At 37.0% G+C, this 22,742-nt stretch overlaps 1 protein-coding gene across 1 annotated transcript in view; it reads left to right on the top strand.

The window, feature by feature from the left end:
* Positions 1-22,742, top strand: part of CNTNAP2 (contactin associated protein 2) — a 1,623,532-nt gene that overhangs the window by 1,033,935 nt on the left and 566,855 nt on the right. Inside the window, exon 13 of the mRNA XM_041002153.1 lies at positions 11,125-11,325. Within this exon, the coding sequence (XP_040858087.1) occupies positions 11,125-11,325 (201 nt within the window). The remainder of the gene's footprint in view (positions 1-11,124; positions 11,326-22,742) is intronic.

Raw genomic sequence — 22,742 nt, 5'->3', positions numbered from 1 at the left:
TCTCTGAATTTTTATTTTCAAAAGAAAATGCGTGTTTTCATTCACTGGCTGACCATTTAGTTTCTAAATCTGTAAATTACTCTTTCACATCCTCTGCCCATTTCTCTTCTCGGGTATCTCATTTTCTGCTTTCAAACATTCTTTAGATAGCTCAATATTAATTATTGAAATGTGTATATACATGTGCATATCTTACAGATTTCTTTTTCTTGATGAAACTTGTCACTTGATTTATATTGTCTTGATACAGAAGATGACATAATTTTAACAAAATTTGATTTCTCATTTTTTATTAAAATGTGCTAATTTATGCCTTATTTAAGTAATAATAGGAATCATGTTATATTTCTTCCTTAAGGTATTTTGAAGGTTTTCTTTTCCCTTAGAACTTTTCATCCATCAGGAATTAAATTTCTTAGTGATGTCATCTTCAACAAATGTCAGGATTCCATATACACATTGGTTCTGCTCTAGGTTCTCAAAATTATAAAATCCATTGTCATTGTTACAACTGTTTAGGCCTGAGTATAATCTACCGTAAATCCTGCTTTCTCATACGCCATTCTGTTCACATTGTTGTTGTTAAAGGAAGTCTTGATTATTCTTTTATCTTGGCTCTTCTGTGCAAAGTTTCCAACCAGCTGGCTGCTTAGTTCTGCTTATACACAAATGCTCAGGCTAATTATTGGGATTTTGATTTAAAACACATTTAGGTCATAGATTAATTTTAGGAGAATTAAGATTGTTATGATATTGATTCTTCCACTGCTTGAATACAAAATATTTCTTCATTTGTATGGGTATTCATTACTAATATTAATAAAGTTTTAAATTGCCTTTTATGAAGAGTTATTTTTATCATTGAGATGTTGCTTTATTAGATCATGGATTATACTTTTAAGTATGTTATTTTGGGAGATTTTTTTAAAAGATTTATTTATTTTTATTGGAAAGTCAGATATACAGAGGAAGAGAGACAGAGATGAAGATCTGATGTCTGATGATTCACTCCTTGGGGTGAATGGCTGGAGCTGAGCCGACCTGAAGCCGGGAGCCAAGAGCTCTTCTGGGTCTCCCATGTTGGTGCAGGGTTCCAAGGCTATTGGCCATCCTCGACTGCTTTTTCCCAAGCAGGGAGCTGGATGGGAAGCAGGGATGCCAGGATTAGAACTGGTACCCATATGGAATCCCAGGAGTGCAAAATGAGGACCTTAACCACTACACTATTGCACCGGGCCCTTGGGAGATATGAGAAAGCTTCCAAAAATTCACAGCAAATACTTATTATGAAAAAATGCTTGGATTTTTACTTGTTTTATGCCAGAGTGATCTTATTTTAAAATTCTTTCTTGCACACACTTCTTGAAATACCCTCATAGTGCTCTTCCATGGTGCAATATTTATCAAATGAAAGATTTTTCTAATAGATTTGATGTTTGTCAGCTCTCTCCTGTCTATATATATATTTATATATATATAATGTATATAATATATATACATATTACTTTACTTCTCTTGTTTTAATGGCTAACATTGTAGCCTAATGTTAAAGAGAAGTGATCATTTTAAGCATTTAATTTTTTCAATCTAAGAAGCAAATTATATCTCATGACAAATTATTTGAACACTTTATTGTATTCAACATTTTCTTCCTGGTCATCTGCAGTGTTTTGCTTGTACTCAACATACGGGAATTGTAATTTATGGATGCACAGCTTAATTATGCTGAAATTATCCTATTTTATGATAAATTAACAGATTATTTCTAAAAATTAAACTGCTGTGAATGTACAGACTTGTACAAAGAAAGTAATTAAGCAATGTTTTTTCAAAAATACAAAAAATACATTAAAAAATTTGAAATTTTTATGATCACTAATCAGAAGAATTAATATTAATAAAATATATACACTAACGAAAAAGATTATTGATTCATTGCGATCTCCATTAAATGCTAATAACATTCATGGAATGCATGGAACAAGAAAAAGTAATACTAAGATTAGTACTGAAGCAATCTGAAGAATCAAATAAATCTTAAATAAAAAAGAATAAATATGTAGACAACACTTCACTTTGGGTAAAGCACCAACATTGAGGTTAGGAAACGAAAGTACCCAACATTAGGGTTATATCAAACCAACAAATGCCTGTGCAACCAAAACAAACAAGAAAACCTAAACTAAGACAAAAACACAGTCCACAGTTTGAGGAGTGGCATAAAATTGCTGTGAATTGCTTGTTTCACAAAGAATGGTTTGGGAGTGTTTTGAGCTGCTTATAAATAGCAACCAGAACTATCCAATTAAAACAGGAAAAAGATCTGGATAGGATGCTTACAGGGACACGAAGGCTAATCAGGGGCTATGATGAACAACTGTATGCAACACATTAGAAAACCCAAAATAAATATAAAACATTGTATTTTAAAAGGTGTTAAATTTTACTAATCATCAGGGAAACGCAAATTAAAACTAAAATGAGTGTCTCACGTCAGTTGATTTGTGTTATTTGAAGGATAATGTCACGGCAAAACCAAAAGGAAACCTGTTGGCTTGCCAACTCAGGCATGAACCTGATCCTGATGCTACTGTTTAAAAAGTAAAAAAAAAAAAAAAAAAAGAAATCCCCAAAAAACAACTATCAACTGCCTGTTCAATATGTAAGGACATTTTTTGCCATTGAACTTGACTTAGATTGGACTTTTTACCATGAAAAAAACCACAGATCTGTGCAGTTGTGTTAACTGTGGATCATGTATGAAGGGGAGTTAGAACCCAGCTGTGTACATGATTAAGAAACTGGGCGCATTCTGGGGGAAATAAGTGTTGATTTTTTAAACTGGTCATTTCCCAGCTTTATGAGTCTCTGATCAGAGCTCTAGCCATGCGAGGAATTGGGTCCTCATGAAGAAAATGACTTGAGAATGACTGATAGGATGAGGACATAAGTGGACCCACAGAGTTGGCAGAGGGATTTCCTAATGTCCTCCTGTCAGTGTAACGGAGCTGGTTCATGTGGAGGACGTTATTATTGTCAATGATAGGAACATGTCTCTAAAGTACATTCTGTGTATGCCCCCGTGTTTAAAGTGTACTGTGAGATCAACTGTATTTGCAACATTATACAGTATGAAAGTTTTTAAATAGGTGACCCCAAGAAGCAATAGCTACTAAGTTTGTAGTCACAAGGAGTATTTTCCTAGTACAGAAATCCAGAGACAAAATCGAAAGTCATTACCCTTGTCAATTACTTCCCATGAAAATGAAGCATAGAAATTTCCAAGTTATAGGCTTTCTATTTGCTTTACGCATATATCTGATTATGTACATTATAGTAACACACTAAATATGGGAATTAGATTCTTAATTTTCCACTTATGATAACTATCAAATGTATGCATACAGCCATTTGCTTTATTACAGTTTCTGGATATCAGCAAAATTGTTAATGTGCATTTTTCACTTAAGATTTAATGGTTCCAAAGGAGCATTGCAGTATATAATATATGAGCATAAAAATAATTTGCAAAATGCATCACCAGTAATTGTCTCATACCATCAAAGTGGAGGTTATCTATTACTTTTTTATGTGCTGACAATTACCATAGAAATCATCTTGAAATGTCATGACACCATTAAAACATATAAAATCTCCATAGGAAATACACATGTGTATTTGTATTTATTTCTTTAAAAACATCTCTGACATATTTAAATGAAGCAAAGAACAGTATGTCAACATCTAAAGCCAGAGGGGATTAATTTTCCAAACAAAATCTTCCTCCCCTTTGTAAGACAATCTCAATCCTGGAGTGGAAAATTCTACCGATGAAAGCACAACCCCATCCCATTCTCCCACTTCAATCCCTCCTGTTCTTCCCTTTCTCATTCTTTGGGTTCTCTGCATACTGGAATGACATCAGGAAGATTCTAGAACCAGCACATTTGTACATACATTCCCTGTGTCTCACATTCGCATGACCTGCTCGATAACTGCTTCATTTATTCAAACTTCACTCTTTGAACAAGGTCTGTAAAGGTTTTGCTTGTATTTAAGATCTTATCCTTTCATTTCTCAGTCTAGTGCCCTTCCTCTTTATCACATGTTAAAGTTAACATTGTTTCATTTATTGTCTCTGCTTTCCCATCAGAGTGAATACAACTATGAAATCTCCAAAATGTATGATCACTCGTTCACCAAGGTTTTCTTTCTTTTTTTATCTTAAAGATTTATTTATTTATTGGAAAGTCAGATATACAGAGAGGAGGAGAGACAGAGAGGAAGATCTTCCGTCCGATGATTCACTCCCCAAGTGAGTGCAACGGCCGATGCTATGCCAATCCAGAGCCAGGATCCAGGAACTTCTTCTGGATCTCCCACACGGGTGCAGGGTCCCAAAGCTTTGGGCCATCTTTGACTGCTTTCCCGGCCGCTAGCAGGGAGCTGGATGGGAAGTAGAGCTGCTGGGATTAGAACCGGTGCCCATGTGGGATCCTGGGGCGTTCAAAGCGAGGACTTTAGCCACTAGGCCACTGTGCCGGGCATGTTCACCAAGGTTTTCATACTGCGCCAATGCACATCTGTCATGCATTAGGCGTTCAGTACTATTTGCTGTTAAACAAACATGAAGAATGGACACGTCAATGAGAGTGGCGGAAAAAGAGTATCCAGCTGAGTCATCACCAGGAACAATGTGTTAGGAACTCCTCAACCCAAAGTCCCTGCTGATTTTAAAGTTATTTAAGTATAGAGCACACGATCTGAATGAGGACCAATTTGACTGACTTGTTTAAAAGAATGCTTGCCTTTAGGAACACTGCTCAATATGAGCAAGTTTATAAAGGAGTCAAGTGAAAATGCTGTTTCCGCTTGAGTTTAAGGAACACTTTGAGTACTTAGTGCCACAAGCCAAAGATCCTGATAGAGATTTCTTATCTAAAAAAATTGGAAGTTGTGTCAGAAGTGATAGGGCAGAGGCCGAATATAGGAGAAAAGAGATAAAAACAAACCTGATTTCATTGATGCACCTTGAATTACTTAAAGGCAAATCTGTAGAGCTGGATTTAAATGAAAATCAGAACGTCATGGAAATCATTCCAGAAAATGGCAAGCTTGCTGAAGTTCACAACAGCTTGTTTGCTGTGGATGGGCCCTAAAATGAAACAGAAACAAACCTGTTAAAATCACTCCCCTACAGGAGGCTGCGTCCCTGAACTCGCCTCCGTGGATTTGAGAAGGAACCAGACAGCAGTATCTTTTTTCTTTTGTTATTTTTATCTTTGCCTCTTTTTTTTTTTGAGATAACATTTTTCATTTACATCAGAGCCAAAGGCTCAAAACTCCATTAAATTAAGAGCTCGATGTAAAAATTTAGAATGTAGATATTCAGTAGGAATATAGGCTGGGTCTGTAATTAGCAAATGGAAAGTGTTCAACTTCAATCCTATAAAACTTTAAAATAGTCAAAGATCATCAAAAGTATAGTAGTGATGATTTTTAATAATGTGTTTGAAAGACATTTTAAGAAGATTTTGTTTAATAAATACTGTGTTAGCAACAAAACTGAACAGATGAACACTTGCTTTTTATTTTTTATTTGTTTTTCTTTTAATATGGACATGGAAGGGGAAGTTGTGTGGAATTTGTCTTTCTGTTTCTGTCTGCTTTCACTCAGTAAAATCTCAACCAGTTGAAATAATTTTGATGGAAATAATAAAATTTATTTTTCTAGTTGAATAATATCCCATTGTATATATATATATATACATACAATATATTATACATATTATATATGTATAATATATATATATATATTACCAACATATTCTAAAGACGAGTCCTGCCGCTGCTTAGGAGTAAAATTTAGAGGAGGGAAGTGATGGGTTAAGAGGTTATAACAGAGCCCGGGTGGCAGACAAACCAATCTTCAAGTATTTCCTTCTGTTTATGTTTTGTCAATTCATTATTATTCATCTTTCTACTCGGTGCTTTGGAAGACATACTATGTTCCAGTCCTTGAAATTTTCTCTTTCAGTGTGAGGAGGCAGGCATATAAAAAAGTAATTATGATAAGCACAAGTCAGATGCAGATGAATGTAAGACAGAAAAATACACGCAGTTTTTACAAAAGTTCATGAAAGTAAGACTTCCGCAAATATGTCCTTGGAGGGCCCGGTACAGTGGCCTAGTGGCTAAAATCCTCACCTTGAACACACTAGGGATCCCATATGGTCACCAGTTCTAATCTCGGCAACTCCACTTCCCATCCAGTTCCCTGCTTGTGGCCTGGGAAAGCATTCTGGGACGGCCCAAAGCCTTGGGACCCTGCACCTGTGTGGGAGACCCGGAAGAGGCTCCTGGCTTTGGATCGGCACAGCACCAGCCATTGCGGTCACTTGGGGAGTGAATCATCAGACGGAAGATCTTTCTCTCTGTCTCTCCTCCTCTCTGTATATCTGACTTTGTAATAAAGATAAAATAAATCTTTTTAAAAATCCATGAATTTCAACATCTTTGCAGCAAAATAAACAACTTTTAGTTCCATCTTTCCACCAACTCTGAAATGTCCTTGAGAAGTAGGACTGGAAATGGGGTGCCCCATCCCCATTCTGGGTGGGAAACAGGTAGCCCTGGAGTTGATATCAGCAGGAATGGACTCTGTGGTCTGCGGACAGAAAAAGTCGAAAGCATAGTTTCACAGGGCTCTTCCTGAGGTGCTGAGAAATGTGCAGAGGCGGGCTGACTGTTGACAAATGGCTGCGCAGAGCTGACCGGGAGGGTTGCACAGTAGCTGGCTGCCAGAGGTGCAAGACTGTAGCTGTTTTGAGGACGTGAAGCAAGCCTTGTTGCCGTTTGAGGATGCTGAGCCAAGTAGAGGCATGTGACTTGCTCTGGCTTTTGTGTTGAGAGATGACGGCAAGATGAGGGTGAGGGGGAAGTGGAGCGGGTTGAGGAGGCATAGAGGCAATGCAGTGAGAGGCAGGCTGGCCTTGATCAGTGGTGGTGGTGGTGGCATCAGTGCAAGGGGTACTCTGATTCCAGATGTAGTTTGTGCTGAGCTGCATTTTTTTTTATTACGTTGCATTATGTGACACAGTTTCATAGGCTCTGGGATTCCCCCAACCCCTCCTCATGCCCCGCCCCCATGGTGGATTCCTCCACCTTGTTGTAGTATTACAGATCAAATTAAGTCCAGATTCTTTCTTCACAAACATATACCAAGCATTGAGTCCAGCATCCTATTGTCCAGATAACTTCAACAGTTTCTTGGGGAGACCATCTCTGGTCTAAAGGTGAGCTGCAATTTTATCTTCCATGGTTTCGGTCACCTGGTCAACAAAGAGAAAATTCCAGAAATGAACAATTCATAATTTTTGAATTGTGTATCATTCTGAGTAGTGTGACAAACTGCCACACCATCCAGTCTGTGCTGTGCTCATGACGCGAACTCTTGGGTGTTACATAGTATCCACATTGTATGTGCCAGCGGCCAGTTGCACACTGAGGGCTGCCTCAGTTATCAGCTAGGATGTTCAACACCAATGGCTTGTGTTCAGGTAGCCTTTGTTCTGGCAGTTCTTTTACATTACATTGTTTTAATCGCTCTAGTATATACGAACACTTCAAAATGTTCGTTCAAATTCATGCTTAATTTTTGTCAACAGCCCTGTGCTTACAGCAGCCAGTGATATCCCATCTCTAGGATTTCTTTGATTGCATTAGCATCCATGATCAGGGTTGATAAAACCTTACAAAAGAGTAAGACACCGATTTATCATTAAACCTTTTATGGGCTGAAAGATTTTCATAAAGGTGGTATGTATTTTGGCATCATAGGAGAGGTCAATTACTTATTACATATATACTAAGTTTGTTTGTCACTGTACAAAGTAATAAGGTATCACTAACATCCAGTATTAAACACTTTGTAAAAGTTTGCAAGTTTTTAAGATTTAAATATACTTCTAATTCATTGTGTTTGTTTTGTAGTAATGTTAAAATTGTCCCTTATCAGGCCATAGCGCTTTTGAGTAGCACTAAGTCTCTCACGGCCTGTTTATTTCTGATGTGAGGATACCATCCCGACGTGTCCTTCATGCTGTACGTCCTCAGCCCTGGAATCAGTCATTTCTTCAGGGATCACTGTCAGTTATGAGAAAATTACATTTCGTGATGATGCTCTGGCAGTAGAGACTGCTTCTTGCCTGCGTCCTTTTTTCCAAAGGCAACATTATCTTGGTTTCATAGTGATGCTTCTAATTAATTCCCAAGTATCTGAAGCTCTTTATTAAAGCTTACGTATCTTATTTAACCTTACCCATCTTCTTTTGCCGCATGGAGATTTTCAGGTGCTAAAGTACTGAGATAATTACTTATTTGCTTTATCCCTCACATCTAGTGCCTTTCCATAGCCAGAGAGTGCAATGTCTAATTTTGCTTGAAAGGTCAGGATGAAGAGAACATTTGTCGACAAGACGAGGATGTATGTTATGATTAGAGCGAGGAGCATGTTCTGGAGACCTAGCAGCTTGGGACAGCATAGATCGGGCAGGAAGCGGCGGAGGCTCCTCTGCTGGAGGGCGGATAGACTCCAGAGTCAGGGAGTGGAACACACGGAGCCTTGTTATACATTGTCCCAGGTGACAGAGCTCTAACTGCACACCCAGGAAGGCACTGGAGGTGTTGTCAGGAACTCTCTTACGTTTCAACTTGGTCCTTCCAGGCACAGTATAATGGGTAGGGGATACCCCAGGGACTGTCACTCTTCACGGTGTATCAGTCAAGGCAGAGAGGGGACAACACCTTCTGTCTGGGCATCCTTGAAGCTGAAATAAAAGAACAGTTCCCATTGCAGCTTGTCCCCAAGCTGAGTCAGGAATAAGGGATGGTGAACCAAAGCACTGTGTGTTTGTAAATTTCAAACATGCAGTACCCGTTCCTCATGCAATAAATCTACTTGGTGCAATCAAGTTTTGGAAAGCCATGAGAACTGAAATTAGATCAAGAAGAAGTCATGGCTCACAGCATGTCAGTCTGTGATCCCCCAGCATGGTGTTAGAATTTGAAGCTGTGCCAGCTTATCTCCTAGCTGCACTTATGAAAGGGATGTGGATGGCGTGACTCCATCAGTTCAGATAAGCCACAGGTCCTTCTCTACTGCAGAAATACCAGCAGCAAGTGGTACTGAACAGTGTTTTGTGTTAGATGTGTTGTGGGAAGTGGCTCCTACACAGGTGATTCAGTCAGTGTTTTTACCATGTTTGGTCACATCACCCTACTTTTAGTTCCTTGTTGAACCAGCATATGCCTACAAGATAGATATTATTGTCATGACCAGTGGTACAGTGACCGTGCTATGAATGTCCTTGCTAATAAAGCCGAGATGTTGCCTTGTATAAAGATGGGGACTGTGATGGCAGAGGCCAGGACTATAGAACAGCAGAGACAGTGTAACATGGAAAATGGTACCATCTCAACCAAAACAGATGGAAAAAGGATATTGTTTTAGATAACCATTTTAGATGCTTTTGACTAAGCTAGAATGGGAATTTTTTTTTTAAAAAAACTGTCCAGGGCCCGGCGCGGTGGCGCAAGTGGTTAAGTCCTTGCCTTGCACGCCCGGGATCCCATATGGGCGCCGGTTCTAATCCCGGCAGCCCCACTTCCCATCCAGCTCCCTGCCTGTGGCCTGGGAAAGCAGTCGAGGACGGCCCAAAGCTTTGGGACCCTGCACCCACGTGGGAGACCCGGAAGAGGCTCCTGGATTCAGATCGGCATAGTATCGACCCGTTGCGGCTCACTTGGGGAGTGAATCATCGGACGGAAGATCTTCCTCTCTGTATCTCCTCTCTGTATATCCGCCTTTCCAATAAAAAAAATAATAATAAAAATAAATCTTTAAAAAAAAAACTGTCCAGAACAATTTGCCATCTTTCACAAAATCTTATGATTTTTTAATTATTCATTTTATTTGTATCCTACTTGGAAAAGCTTATTGGTTAAGTTCAGAGAATAAATCATACTGCTTCCCTTTGAATATGTAAGCAAAAGTTCTGTGACATGCTCTTTTACACTGAGTGTGTAAATACAAATCTATGTAGGGTATTTAATTCAAAAGGATTAGAATTTATACGATAAATCGCATTTGGGAAATGTCTGAAATCTTACAAAAAGATAAATATCCTTTGTAAGACTTTATGCTAGAAATTATGATATTTACATAAGTCCATTTTCTCAGGAAAATGTGTCACTACATAGTCAGATGAAACAGTATATGTATAACTTAAGTATTTGGGGCCTGGCACAGTGGCTTGATTGGCTAAACCTCTGCAATGCAAGAGCCCTTGTGAGCACCAGTTCGTGTCCTGCCTGCTTCACTTCCCATCCAGCTCCCTGCTTGTGGCCTGGGAAAGCAGTAGAGGTTGGCTTTGGGACCTTGCACCCCTGTGGGAGACCCGGAAGAGGCTCTGGGGTCCTGGCTTCAGATTGGCTCGGCTCCAGCCGTTCGGCCATTTGTGGAACGAACCAGTAGATGGACGTTCCTTCTCTCTGTCTCAACTGTCTCTCCCCTCTATCAATCTGCCTTTTGGTAAAGAAAAATAAAACCTTACAAGTTTTTTTTAAAAAAACAATACTTGTTTGATGGAAACATTACTGAAGAGTTGACGTGCTATCCTATCTCTTTCAAATGTTTCCACATTTTCAGAATAAACAGATGTACATACAAGGACACATGGAATGATGGAGATTTTACAGTTTGCTGTATTTTCATAAACACTGGAAATAATTTATACACTTTATGATATTAAATTTTTAAAAACTTATTTGACCAAAGTTTGGTGTTGCAAAATATAGTTGCTCTTTCATTCAGAATTGCTTTGAATGATGCTTCCCTAAAAAAATTGGATTCTTTTTAATATTAGCCACAGTGCTTGTACTATGTTTCTTTAAAAAATAAAGAAAAAAAAACATTGTTTAAAATAACTTGTTACTTTTAGCACTGTTCTGCAGAGAGAGAGTTCAGTGAAAACACCGATTAAAGTGCAGCTCCATTTTTTGGTGATGTTTGAAGAATTCTTCGCACGCTAACCACCCTTGTCATGCTCTCTGTTCTCCCCAAAGAGGACAAAGTGTGGACCATCGTGTCTCATGACCTGCAGATGCAAACGACTGTGGTGGGCTACAACCCAGAAAAATACTCGGTGACACAGCTCATGTACAGCGCCTCCATGGATCAGATCAATGCCATCACCAGCAGTGCCGAGTACTGTGAGCAGTATGTCTCCTATTTCTGCAAGATGTCCAGGCTGCTGAACACCCCAGGTAGGAGGAAAATGGAATGTTCCTTTTAATTACTTTCTCAGCTGGTGCTTGGATTCGCCTAAACAATCCAACAGGTGTGGTTCGTTATTTTACAGTCCAATCTTCATGTGCAGGCAGCTGCAAATAAGTAAAATATGAACACTTGCTTTGTTTTCTGGGGGGGAAATGAAGCTAAGAATGTATGGTGTTTTTAAAGATCCTGTTATTTTAAATGTATAGGATTTTTTTTAAAGAAAAAAAAAGTGGGGGATATGCATTTGTGTACATTTCAGTGTTTCTGGGAGTTAGTCACCACCAGTTGCTTTGGGCAAGTTTATCATGGCTCCTTGCGAAAGTTCAGATCCTTCCCTCTGGGGTCCTTATTGTGTTTGGTGCAATGTGAAGGCATGCTGCGGTGGTCTGCAGGTAAGTGGCACACAGAAGAGCAAGCACGTTCAGAGTTACTCTTGTCTACAGTCGTTGAACAGGATCTGCTTGCCCCAGGGAACCCAGCCTAGAACCTAGCCCTGTGTTGCTGCTTGTGAATGGCTGGTTTTCACAGTATTTCAGGGTGTGCAAGACTGTCTTAGCACCATGGAGCGCAGAGGTGCCACAAATTAGACTTGCAACACTTTGTTTTTTAGCAAGGAAAGTCAGTATAGCTTAGGGATCTTGAAAGTGCATTCAAGATGTTGACAGAAAACTACACCCCTGGGTCTACATGCCAACATGTGATTTGCATCTAAGAAACACGGGGTTTGTGGTGTCCAGATATGTGTGTGTATATTGCACATGTGTTTATAAATGATCACTCCTTGCAAACCACTGCTATTAGCCAATGGAAATCCTATGGCCCCTACAGCCTAACTGTTTTCTTCAACCGTATTTAATTTTTGTAGCACTTCAATGAAATGGATCCTGTTACAGGTGCTAGGAAAATTCAGTGACAAAGGGTACTTGGAGCCATTCGTGAATCGTATCATGTTGTCTTCATTCTGTTTTGTAAGTGAATTTTTCCTAATGAGGCTCCGTTCACAGATATTAGTTCATTGGTCTTGTACCCAGGGTTGGGAAACGGGGGAAAGAAAAATGCTGACCAGGAAAATCTTTTTAGTTTCAGCTTAATTTTCTTGTTACTTTTACTAAACTCAAAAGTTCCATTGTTTGAATTTTTGCTCTGCTGGTTTGAAAACACAATATGGCTTAGAAATAAGATTGACTCACAAATGTAGGCACCAGGAGAATTCAAGTGGAGGATGGATTGAAAACTTCACCTGCCTACATTTGCATCCTGGATTTTCCAACACAAAACATATGAACATTTATTTTTTAACAATAAGTTCATTATACCTTCTAACAGTAGGAAAGGCCACTTTCTTCAACTTCCAGACACCGTGATTAACAGAAGAGCTGCTGGATTGAAATTGAGTGCTTTTTGAATCCACATAATAAAAGCATAGTATTTTCTTTATGTTTCTAGTCATATTTGGGTTATTACTTATTATCATACTTTAAAAATTGGTTAATTTCTACTTCCTGTCCTTTTGGATATGCTATTTTAACACCTCCTTCATATAGGTTCTATCTATAATAAATGTTTGCTCATTTGGGCAAATGAATATACTGTGGCTTTAAACACACCCCATTCAGCCTACAGTTGGAGATCTTGATGCAGCAGTGTGCATCAGAGTTTCCAGGCTACTTCTCAAAATGCTGACTTCCTGGCGTTACTCCCATGCTCTGATGAGATTTTTGACGTTTTTGTTGTTGCGCTTGTTTTGTTGTGTTTTTAAGTCCTCGAAAAGTAGAATGATAAGCTAGGGGAGAGACAGAGAAAGCTATCTTTCATCCATTGGTTCCTTCTCTATGCTGCAAGAACAGAGACAGGGTGAAGCCAGGAGCCCAATATTCTGTCTGAAGTATCCCATGTCCATGGCAGGGCCTCAAGTGTTTGGATCATCCTCTGCTGCTTTCCCAGGCTCAGCAACAGGTAGTTGTATTGGAAGTGGAGCTGCTAGGAGTCAGAACCCGAGCTCCGATATGACACCCAGCATGGTGGCTGTTAACACGCTATCCTGCAATGCCTGACCTTGGTTTGTTTTTAACACAACCCACAGATCACATTTTGTGACCCACACATTTAGAAACACTATTTTAATTAACTGTTTGAATATTTCTCACGTTGTAATGTAAGGTGTCAGTTCATCCTAGGGGAGATAAAGAGGAATATTAGGGCTTGAGTCGTGCCCTGAAATAAAACAGCACCCATAATTACCTACTCTTCCAGCTAAAGTGAATTGGCGTGCTCTGTTTTAATCTTTGCCAAAAACAGCTTCCAAATATTTTCAAGTGCAAATTTCAGCCCATAAATCTGAATCATCATTTATAGTCTCGATTTTTATTTTTCCGGTGTAACTAATCCATAGAACAGCCGATGCAAGCAAAAGGAGTGGTCAACATTTAATGTTCTCAATAGTGTTGTATTCCGTACATCTCAAAATAAGGAAGGATACAATTTAATTAAAATCTTTAATTTGCTATTTTCAAGAGCTAGTGCTTGCTGTCACCTTTTTTTTTTTCCTCCTTCATGGTAACATTCAATTTTAAATATCCATTTACTCATTCTTAACTAAGCCTGAATTATATTGGAACTTCTGCAGCAGTAGTTGTGACATCTGTTTGAATACAAAGTATATTCATTATAGTCATTGCAATTAAAATGAATATCAAAATGAGTTTGTAATAGCTTTGCACTTAAAATGTTATTCTTTATTTTAGGAGCCTTAGCCTCAAGAGTTCATTTGAGTCTCTGTAGTTTCTAATGATACTTACGGTCAAATGTAGAAATACATACGGACCTCATTTTTATTTTGATAAATATTTGTTTTAGACATTGTTACTTCTTTTATTACTAAAAGAAATTAAAAATGAATTCAATTTTGAAATAATGATTTTGTATCCTTCAGGGTCACATCAATTCTTACAGTGTAACTATCAATCCAGTTCTCCTTATTCTACATTATATAAGATACACAAACCCGGCTTGTTGCTTTATCTTATACAGAAGAGCTGGTTTGGAATGAGGTTTACTCATGTGGGAATGTCTGAATGGTTCCACTCCAATGAAGGAAGTTAGTACTGTTGGTGACTACCTATAGTGGTCTCATCATGCTTTATCTTTGTGTCTGTGGAATTGCAAGTAGTAACAATGTCTGAATTTATGAAAGGCAATTCTGAAACAAGTAACTTAAGAAGCTGAATTAGATAAATCCAATATCAGAGGAAGGTTCTATCAGATGCTATTCACCTAAGTCGTGGCAATCCAAATGCTTTAGGTGATCACATGTCTGTATTCAATTAAAACCTCAGAACCCATTTTAAAAATGCTTGCCTGTATATCTTTAGGTAAGAAATCATATTGTTGTTTAGAAATCACAATAGACGATATTCTGTTTAAACATTTGATCCGGACATACCTAGATTAATTTAATCGCACACATACTTTATTGTTGTGTTTCCTGTTGTTTCCTGATGATCTGAAATGCTAGTTTTGTTGGCTTCCCTGGTTTCACTTCTTTTGCTTTCTCACTGTATTCTAGTTCTCATAAGTCACATTTTTATTGCTTCTTTTGCTGAGAACAATATAAATTACCCATTTTGGGGAGGTAGTTTGCAGTTAGGTTTTGTGTCTGTTGAAAAGGAGTAATACTCACAATTTTTGCCCATAAAGTAAGCTGTATAGAATTCAATATACTTTGATAATGCTCCGGCATGATTTAGTGTTACCCCAAAAATAAGAAAACATGGCTTTAGTGTTGTAACTTACAATGTAGTTTTAGCAAAAGCGTCTAAACCTAGGTATAGTTCTAAAGAAAATGAATTTTCCAGTTGTTCTCTGCACTAGGAAAAACCATGTTTAACTCTTGAAACAGCAAAGGTAAAAGTATCACTTATTCCTAGTAAAGATTATTTTCATAACTTTGCTACTTAGTGTATTAATTAGAATATTAATCACTTTTCTTATTAACTTGTGTGTCATCATTCTGTTCATATTGGAGGATGATGTCAGATAATATAACAAAGGAAGATAATAGTAACTAAAGACTCAAAAGAAGAACATTAAAACCAGTAATATCACATATTTAGGCAGCTGTAGTCTGGATGGTGGACAATGCAGTTGAGAACACAGTAAGAAAGCAGGGAAAGCTTAGAACCTGTTTCAATAATATTCATAGCTTTTGCTGAAAGTCTCAGTTGGAAAAATGAAGCAGATTAATCCACAATTATTAGCTGTTCCTATGCTTTAGGACTTGTGATACATAGTTGAAATGGCAAGAATTTGCATGAGCTAAAAAAAAAATAAAAAAATAGCCAAGATCAAGCACACACGTGTGTTGGGTGCAGTTTCTTAGCATAATTGCTCAGAAAGGCATTATGGAAAAGTAGGTAAGAAGACACTAAGTTAAAGGGGGAAGAGAAGGTGGTGATTTACTTAAGGGACGAGAAGTTATAATTGGGACAATAGGAGGAGATAATGGAATTAGTAAAGTCTTGTCATGGGGATATAGAGAACATGAGGATTTGTTACAAAACAAGAAAGAGAGAATTGCAGTAGCATTGACCACTTGCTCGTATTCACCCCTTGAATGTGGCCAGTGGTGAGGCGCTGGAGGAGCCCAGCCCCTGGCACCAGCTGTTCAGACGCCCATGGGGCTGCTTCTCACAGGGGCTTGCTCATCAAACCACTGAGGAATGAGTAAGAAAGGAAAAGGCCATTGATGAGTTTCAACAGACTTGATGGCCAAGGGATGGCAAAGTATAGACGAGCTGCTTAAGACGATTAAGAGGCAAGAGCCTGGAAATTTCTGATAATTTTAAGGATGAAAGAGTATGAGTCCGTTTATATAGTGGTATGTTTTAATGACAATTATGAATAAGATTTTGTAATCAGTTATCTATATACATAGATATATTCTTTTGAGTTATGCAAGTATAAATAACTGAACAGGGCGATGATGCAGGTCAGAAAAAGAATAGAGTGGGACCTTGGAGAGAAGATGGAATTTCCCTTGGTGAAGAGAAAGACCACCGTCTCTGAGAGGGGAGGTAAAGGAAAAGGTGGAAATGTGGTTAAATTCACCTTGTTCGTAACCATTCTTTTATAGTCTTTTATATGATATATAATATATGAGGTATGTGATATATGACATATGATATATAATAATATATCATATAATGTATATGTTATATAACATAATATAATATGATTCATTCTTTATATAATATGTCATATATCATATATGCTATATAAAATAGAATTTATGATATGTAACATGCTATATAGTATATATGTTATATCATATATGATATATAATATATGTGTATTATAATATATATTATAGCATGATATACATTATATCATATATGATATATATGCCATGTATCATATATTATATATCAAATAATACATGATATAGCATGTTATACATCGTATATGATATGTTATATAACATAATACATTACATATTATCATATATTATATTATGTAATATAATATGTATTACATATGATCATAGTATATTATATATTATATTTATCATATATTATATATAATTATATAATATAGACTGTAATATATAATATGATATATATTTTATATATTATATATGTATTATATCATGTAAAATATAATCATATGTAATATATGATACATATATCATATATGTATATATGTACATACGTGTATGATATATATATATTCCATCCTGGGAAAAAAACAAAAGGATGATCTTTGAAATCTTTTACAAAGATTAGCTAGATAAAATGGCATATACTTCATATGCCATTTAGACAGCTAAAAACAGTATAATAACACGTAAGGGAAAAGTTTAAGTGGAAAACATTAGAAAATTTTGATATTCTTTAATAACATTCTTCTTTAGTTTTTCCTACATTAATCCATATTATCACAGGCTGAAACAAAATTGGATTCTGGTTAAGCTCAATTTTTTATCAGACACTAAAATCGTAAATACTTGATGTTTACATGTTGTCTTCAAAGTTTTCCTTTTTAATGGCAACAGAAATGAAGATAATTTTATTTGGTTTTATGATTTTTGTTTGATCTATTCCTTCTAAAAATTATAAAAATCAGTTTTAGTATAAAAATCCCATTGGTGACTTCTAGATGATTGTGACCAAATTACTCAGTTATTCATTCAGCAAACATTTACTGAGAGCAACATTCTCTAGTAGGTAATATGGGAATATAATTATGACAAGTACAATGTTTTATACCATTTTCTTGAAAATATAGAGTGGAACATTTTGCATGATACCACTAAATCACTTAAGATGGCACCTTTATGGATGCTAAGGGACTTTATTGGCACATCATGGATGACTGCCTGTAAAATTTTGAAGCCATAATGATTTCTAACAATTTCCATAGATCTCTTACATTAGGAAGTTCTCCTCCCTGTTTGTAATATCTAGAGAGGGAGTCCAGGAAGTTACTCCAGGAGACGGCTTCTTCAGAGAAAACATCAGTGAAGAGTTCTCTTAGCAAGTGTGTTACTGCAAATCCAAAACTGGGACTTGTCAGGAAGGGAACCCGGGGCACTCAGGGATGCACACACACTGTTGTCCAGAGGTGAAATTTCTCCAAGAAAGTCCTCACTTCAGTTCTCAAGACCTTTGCATGGATTGGATCAGGCCAGGAAGGTAGCTAGAATAATGTATTTAAAGTCAACCTTTCATAGCCTGTAATTACATGTGCATCATAACTATTTATCAGTATTCTGCTCGGTGTTTGATTCAGTAACTCAACTCTGTAGCTAGGTTGACCCACACTAAGCATCCCAAAGCAAAGCAAAGAGATGGCTTTTTTAAGTGAATAGCTGAGAAATCTGCTCCTAGGGTGGCAGCAATTTATCCCATCATAAATCTCTCTGTGTTAGTACAGAGTAGTGAAATTCACCTGTTAGAGGTACAGGGGAATCTGCCATCTTTTAGCTCCCAGTTTCAGATGATGGTACAGTCCGATGTGATGTCAAATAGCCACATAAAATATTCTTTTCTGTAGTTGTAATCATGATTTTTTGAATTAATTAAGTGGGCTAATTTTACTCAAGAATATATGCCAAAGGAGAAAAAGCTTTCTCATTTTTGTTTGTTTTAGTAAGCTGTACATGATCTTCTGCCACATTTCAGTCAGTGCAGGATAGCGCAATGGATGTCACAGTGTACCAGATATGTGGCATGAACCCTTCATCCTCTCAGAGTGCTGTTGTACAAGGAGCATCTTCAATGAGCCTCTGTCCCCCACTCTGTGGAAGTTACAGTGTGACTCTATTATCTTCCTCTTATAACTGAATCAAATTCCATTGCTATGCAAAGTAAACAAAATGTTTAAGAAAAAAAAAAAGCTCAGGGAAATAAAGTTGAAAGAACTCATTTTTAAAAGTGCCTGCAAATGAAATGTAACATAAATTTTATTATAGAAACTTATATTTCCCAAGCTAGTTTTCCACTCATGAATGATAAAATTTCTCTAAAGTACTAACTCATAAGAATGGAAACTGGATTCTATTACCTATTGTGTTTGCTTACACTTTACCAAGACTAGTAACTGGGTAAAGAGTTTTATAGGACAATGAATAATGTTGCAAAGTGTCGGACAGGCATATTCCAAAAGCCACCATAGCCCTCACCCTACACCTTTTAAATTCTCTTGAAGAACGTACTTACTGTTTTCCTTTTGGTACTAGATCCGAAATTCTGCCTAAACATAGTGTCATCTATGCAGTTGGATAAGTAATGCTTAAGAAAAATCATCTCAGGATTAGATTGTGCCATAAAAAGAGAGGGAAAGTGGCATTAGTATTTACTAAATGGTTACCTGGGCATGTATAATATACTGGCTCATTGAGTCCCCAAAATTTTACTGTTCGTGTTTTACTATTTCCATGTTTTCTCTGAAGAAACATAATTTCAGAAAAGCCGATTAATTCACGCTAGGAAAAATAGATACCTTTGTGAGAGTAAAAGCTAAGATTAAAATCCATATTTGTATGCATGCATACTCCACTTACTGTGCAGTAAGGTAAGGGGGACATGTGGGCAAGGAAATGAAGGAAGAAAGAGAATGGAGCCACTCATAAGCTAATTGCTTAAGAAAGTTTTTATTTCTTTTAGACTGCAATATTATCATGCACTTGCAGCATAATTAAAGATACAGGGTAAAGCACCTTTAGAAAATGATAGGTCTACCTATGGAGACATTTATTTAAGAGCTGTTAGGACACTTCGTTTCTGAAGTTTTGATTTCTCCTACATTACCGTGTCCCTGACAAGCTTTCTTCAAAATGTGATTTAGAAGACAATTTCTTTGTGAACCATATTGAAAAAACATTTGGTGGCAAAGAAATAAAAGCACATCTCTTTCTATAGAGCACTTTCATGTTTTTAATATCAAGGTATTTCAAAGAGAGCGTGTGAGTTGAATATTGATGAAATGGAAGAAGGCTGGAATAGGTTGTCCCCTTTTCTGACATAAGGATGGAAACAGAGTGTTGGCTCACTCTTTCTTAGGTTTTTCTGCTCACAAGAAACACTCCTTCTTAGCTCTGGTGGAAGCGACATTTTCGGTGTTCCCTTTTTCACTTTATTGACTTGCTTTTGATAGACTCCTTAGAGGTCAGGGATTGTCAGATCAGACATCCAGGAGGGAAGCACCGGGGTGACAGGAACATGCTAAGAAACTACTAAAATAACCATCAGAATCATAGACTTATTCTTGGAGCAAAAATGAGTTGTTTCTCTTACAAATAGCAACATAATTCTCAGTGTAGTCTTGTAAGTAGCAGAAAGAGATGACCTGGAAGGAGGTCCCAGAAGAGGAACTGTTCTGGATGACAGGAGAGACAGAATGGAGTATAACAAGTGATGGGGCAAACAGCCCACTCTTCAGTTAGCACCAGCCAGCCTCAGCAGATAGCTAGCATTTCACATACAGCCAAATTACTTGGGTTAGACTAAATATTAAAACAAATGCATATTTCTTCTTTAGAAAACAGCCATTTAAGCCTAGCTGGGAAAAAAAAAATTGGTGATTCCCACTCCAACATGTAAAAATTATAAAGTAATCAAGCCAACAAAATTTAGAGGCACAATATTCTGAGATATTCCAATCTGCAGAAACAATTTTACTATATGCATATTCAGGCTCAGACTGAAGTGTAAGCCACATTAAGCCTCTATATAAGAGCTGTTAGAATTAGTAACAAGATTCTAATGTCAACATAGGGAATACTAATGAGATGTTGCCAATTGAAGTCAAAAAGAAATACGCACTTTTTAAATGATAGTGATTGCACTTATATATCACAGACTTTTGCAGATGACTTCAGTTTGGAATAACTAGAACATATATGAATATGAGCCAAGTTAACAGAATACATCAAAAATATATATATAGGTGAATATATATATATGATTTTGAAATGCATTTTTGCCTTGTAATATTTTTAAAGAAGTGATTTTTAGTCATGTTTATTGATCATATTTGAAAAAAAAAAGACTTTAAAATTGATGTGAAGTTACAAGAAAACCAAAATAAATACTTCTTTTCCCCTATTCCTGGGCAGTTTATGCCATCTTCCTACCTAAGAACAGATTCTACTGTTTAGTTTAAGCAATGCGCACACCACACATACATACTATAGGCAAGTAAATAGAATTGGTGAGAAAACAGGTCTATACAGGAAAAGAAAGCATTGCATTAAAAGGAAAGTGATACAAAATGAGTAACTGGTTAAAGACAAATTTTGAACAGTCTTATCAAGGACTGGCCTTCTGTATAACAACAATTTCCAAAATAAATCCATTCATACTAGCTTTCTGGGCTTGAACTTGGTGTAATTCACACAAGCACTTCTTACAGATCAGACATAGAATATTTGAAAAACACAAATGACATAGAAAAATATAAATCACAACGTATTAATTTAAATAGTTTACATCCTAGATATTAAGGTAGGTTCTTGGTAAGCTAATGAATCAGAGGAAAGAAAATTATTATTAATATTTTCAAACACAGAGAACTTGGGTTTTATTATTTTGTTTTCCACCTCATTTCAGTTTCTTTGTTATTCTTTCAAAGCAATCTCTTGGAAAAAAAAAACAGGCATTATGTAAATTTAGCCTCAAGTGATGCTTCACCTCATTAGGCAATGTCTTGGTAGATTTCAGAAGTTCTTTAAAATGAAATCCGTTCTGTGCTTTGTCTCTGTCCCAGGGTAAGCGGATTGTCAATCTTAAATAAATTTAATATATCTGGCTATAAGCGTATTGTGTCACTCTCGAATTGTTGACTGTTACATCCATTCTGTCTTGCCTTTCTTTGTGTTATGAGCTTTTCAGCCAAGTTCTATCAGCACACAGATAAGTTAGCTTTCATATTTTCAGCCAGAATGCACAGGATAGATAATAAGGGTTCTTTCACCCCAATGGTTTTCTCTATCCTGGTAGTGTTTGTTATCAAAAAAAAAGCTGCTAAGGAGTAAATAGTTTAACATGTCATAAGGCTATTTTTTTTGCTGAGCAAGTGTTTCTTTGTCATTACAACCAATTTCAAATTGAACTTCTAACACCAAGAAATGACCAGGATATTCATAAAAATTTCTAAGACATAAACTACTGTATCTGGATACTACATTTGATCCCCATAGGGAGCCATGATTCAAGTTTCATGGTAATGAATGCAAACATCTCACTTGCCATCAATTTCCACTTTAAAAGTGAGAAAAGATTGAGGGCTTATTTATATAAGCTACAAGTCCTGGGTCTACCCAGGTTTTCTTTGTCATTGCTTTTCTTATACTTTGGAAATTCAGCTAAATGTCCTAAGAAAATATTACATTAAAAAAAATTGGGGGGGGGGGGGCTCAGAACCAGAGGATACCAAGAAACTTTAAAACATAAGCTTTATTGTCTTTTATCGTAGATGTTGGTTTCTAGGACAAATTGTTGAAAGTGATATTATCCCATCAGAGTAAAGTTTGAGTATCAATATTTAAGAAAGAACTAGAGTGAAATTACCCTGCAGAGACCGAAGAGCTCATTAACAAAGGAGAAGAAAAGCCACAGGAGGAAGCGGGAATGCATTCCAATGCAGGAGGGGAAGGAGGCATGGCAAGGTGAACTTTGAGCACCCAGCCCTATTCCAGAGTACTCTAGGAGCGTACACCAAGATCCAAAGAGAGTGCGTTGCCTTTGGCCCTCTGATCAGATAACGTACTCCTTGGGGGCAGGTCAAGGATCAAGAAGGATCTAATTCTAGTTTGACTTCACATAGCCGTCCTCTGGGAGGCAGAGAACACCCAATGAATCCATCTGCCTCCTATCTTATGGTGTGGCCTTCTGTGTCCCTTGTCCAC

The sequence above is a fragment of the Ochotona curzoniae genome, unplaced genomic scaffold (assembly GCF_017591425.1).
Source record: "Ochotona curzoniae isolate NIBS_2020 unplaced genomic scaffold, NIBS_Ocur_1.0 scaffold_2476, whole genome shotgun sequence".
NCBI classification, from domain to species: Eukaryota; Metazoa; Chordata; class Mammalia; order Lagomorpha; family Ochotonidae; genus Ochotona; species Ochotona curzoniae.
Note: the sequence above shows the minus strand (reverse complement) of the source record. Positions and strands in the feature narration are given on the sequence as shown.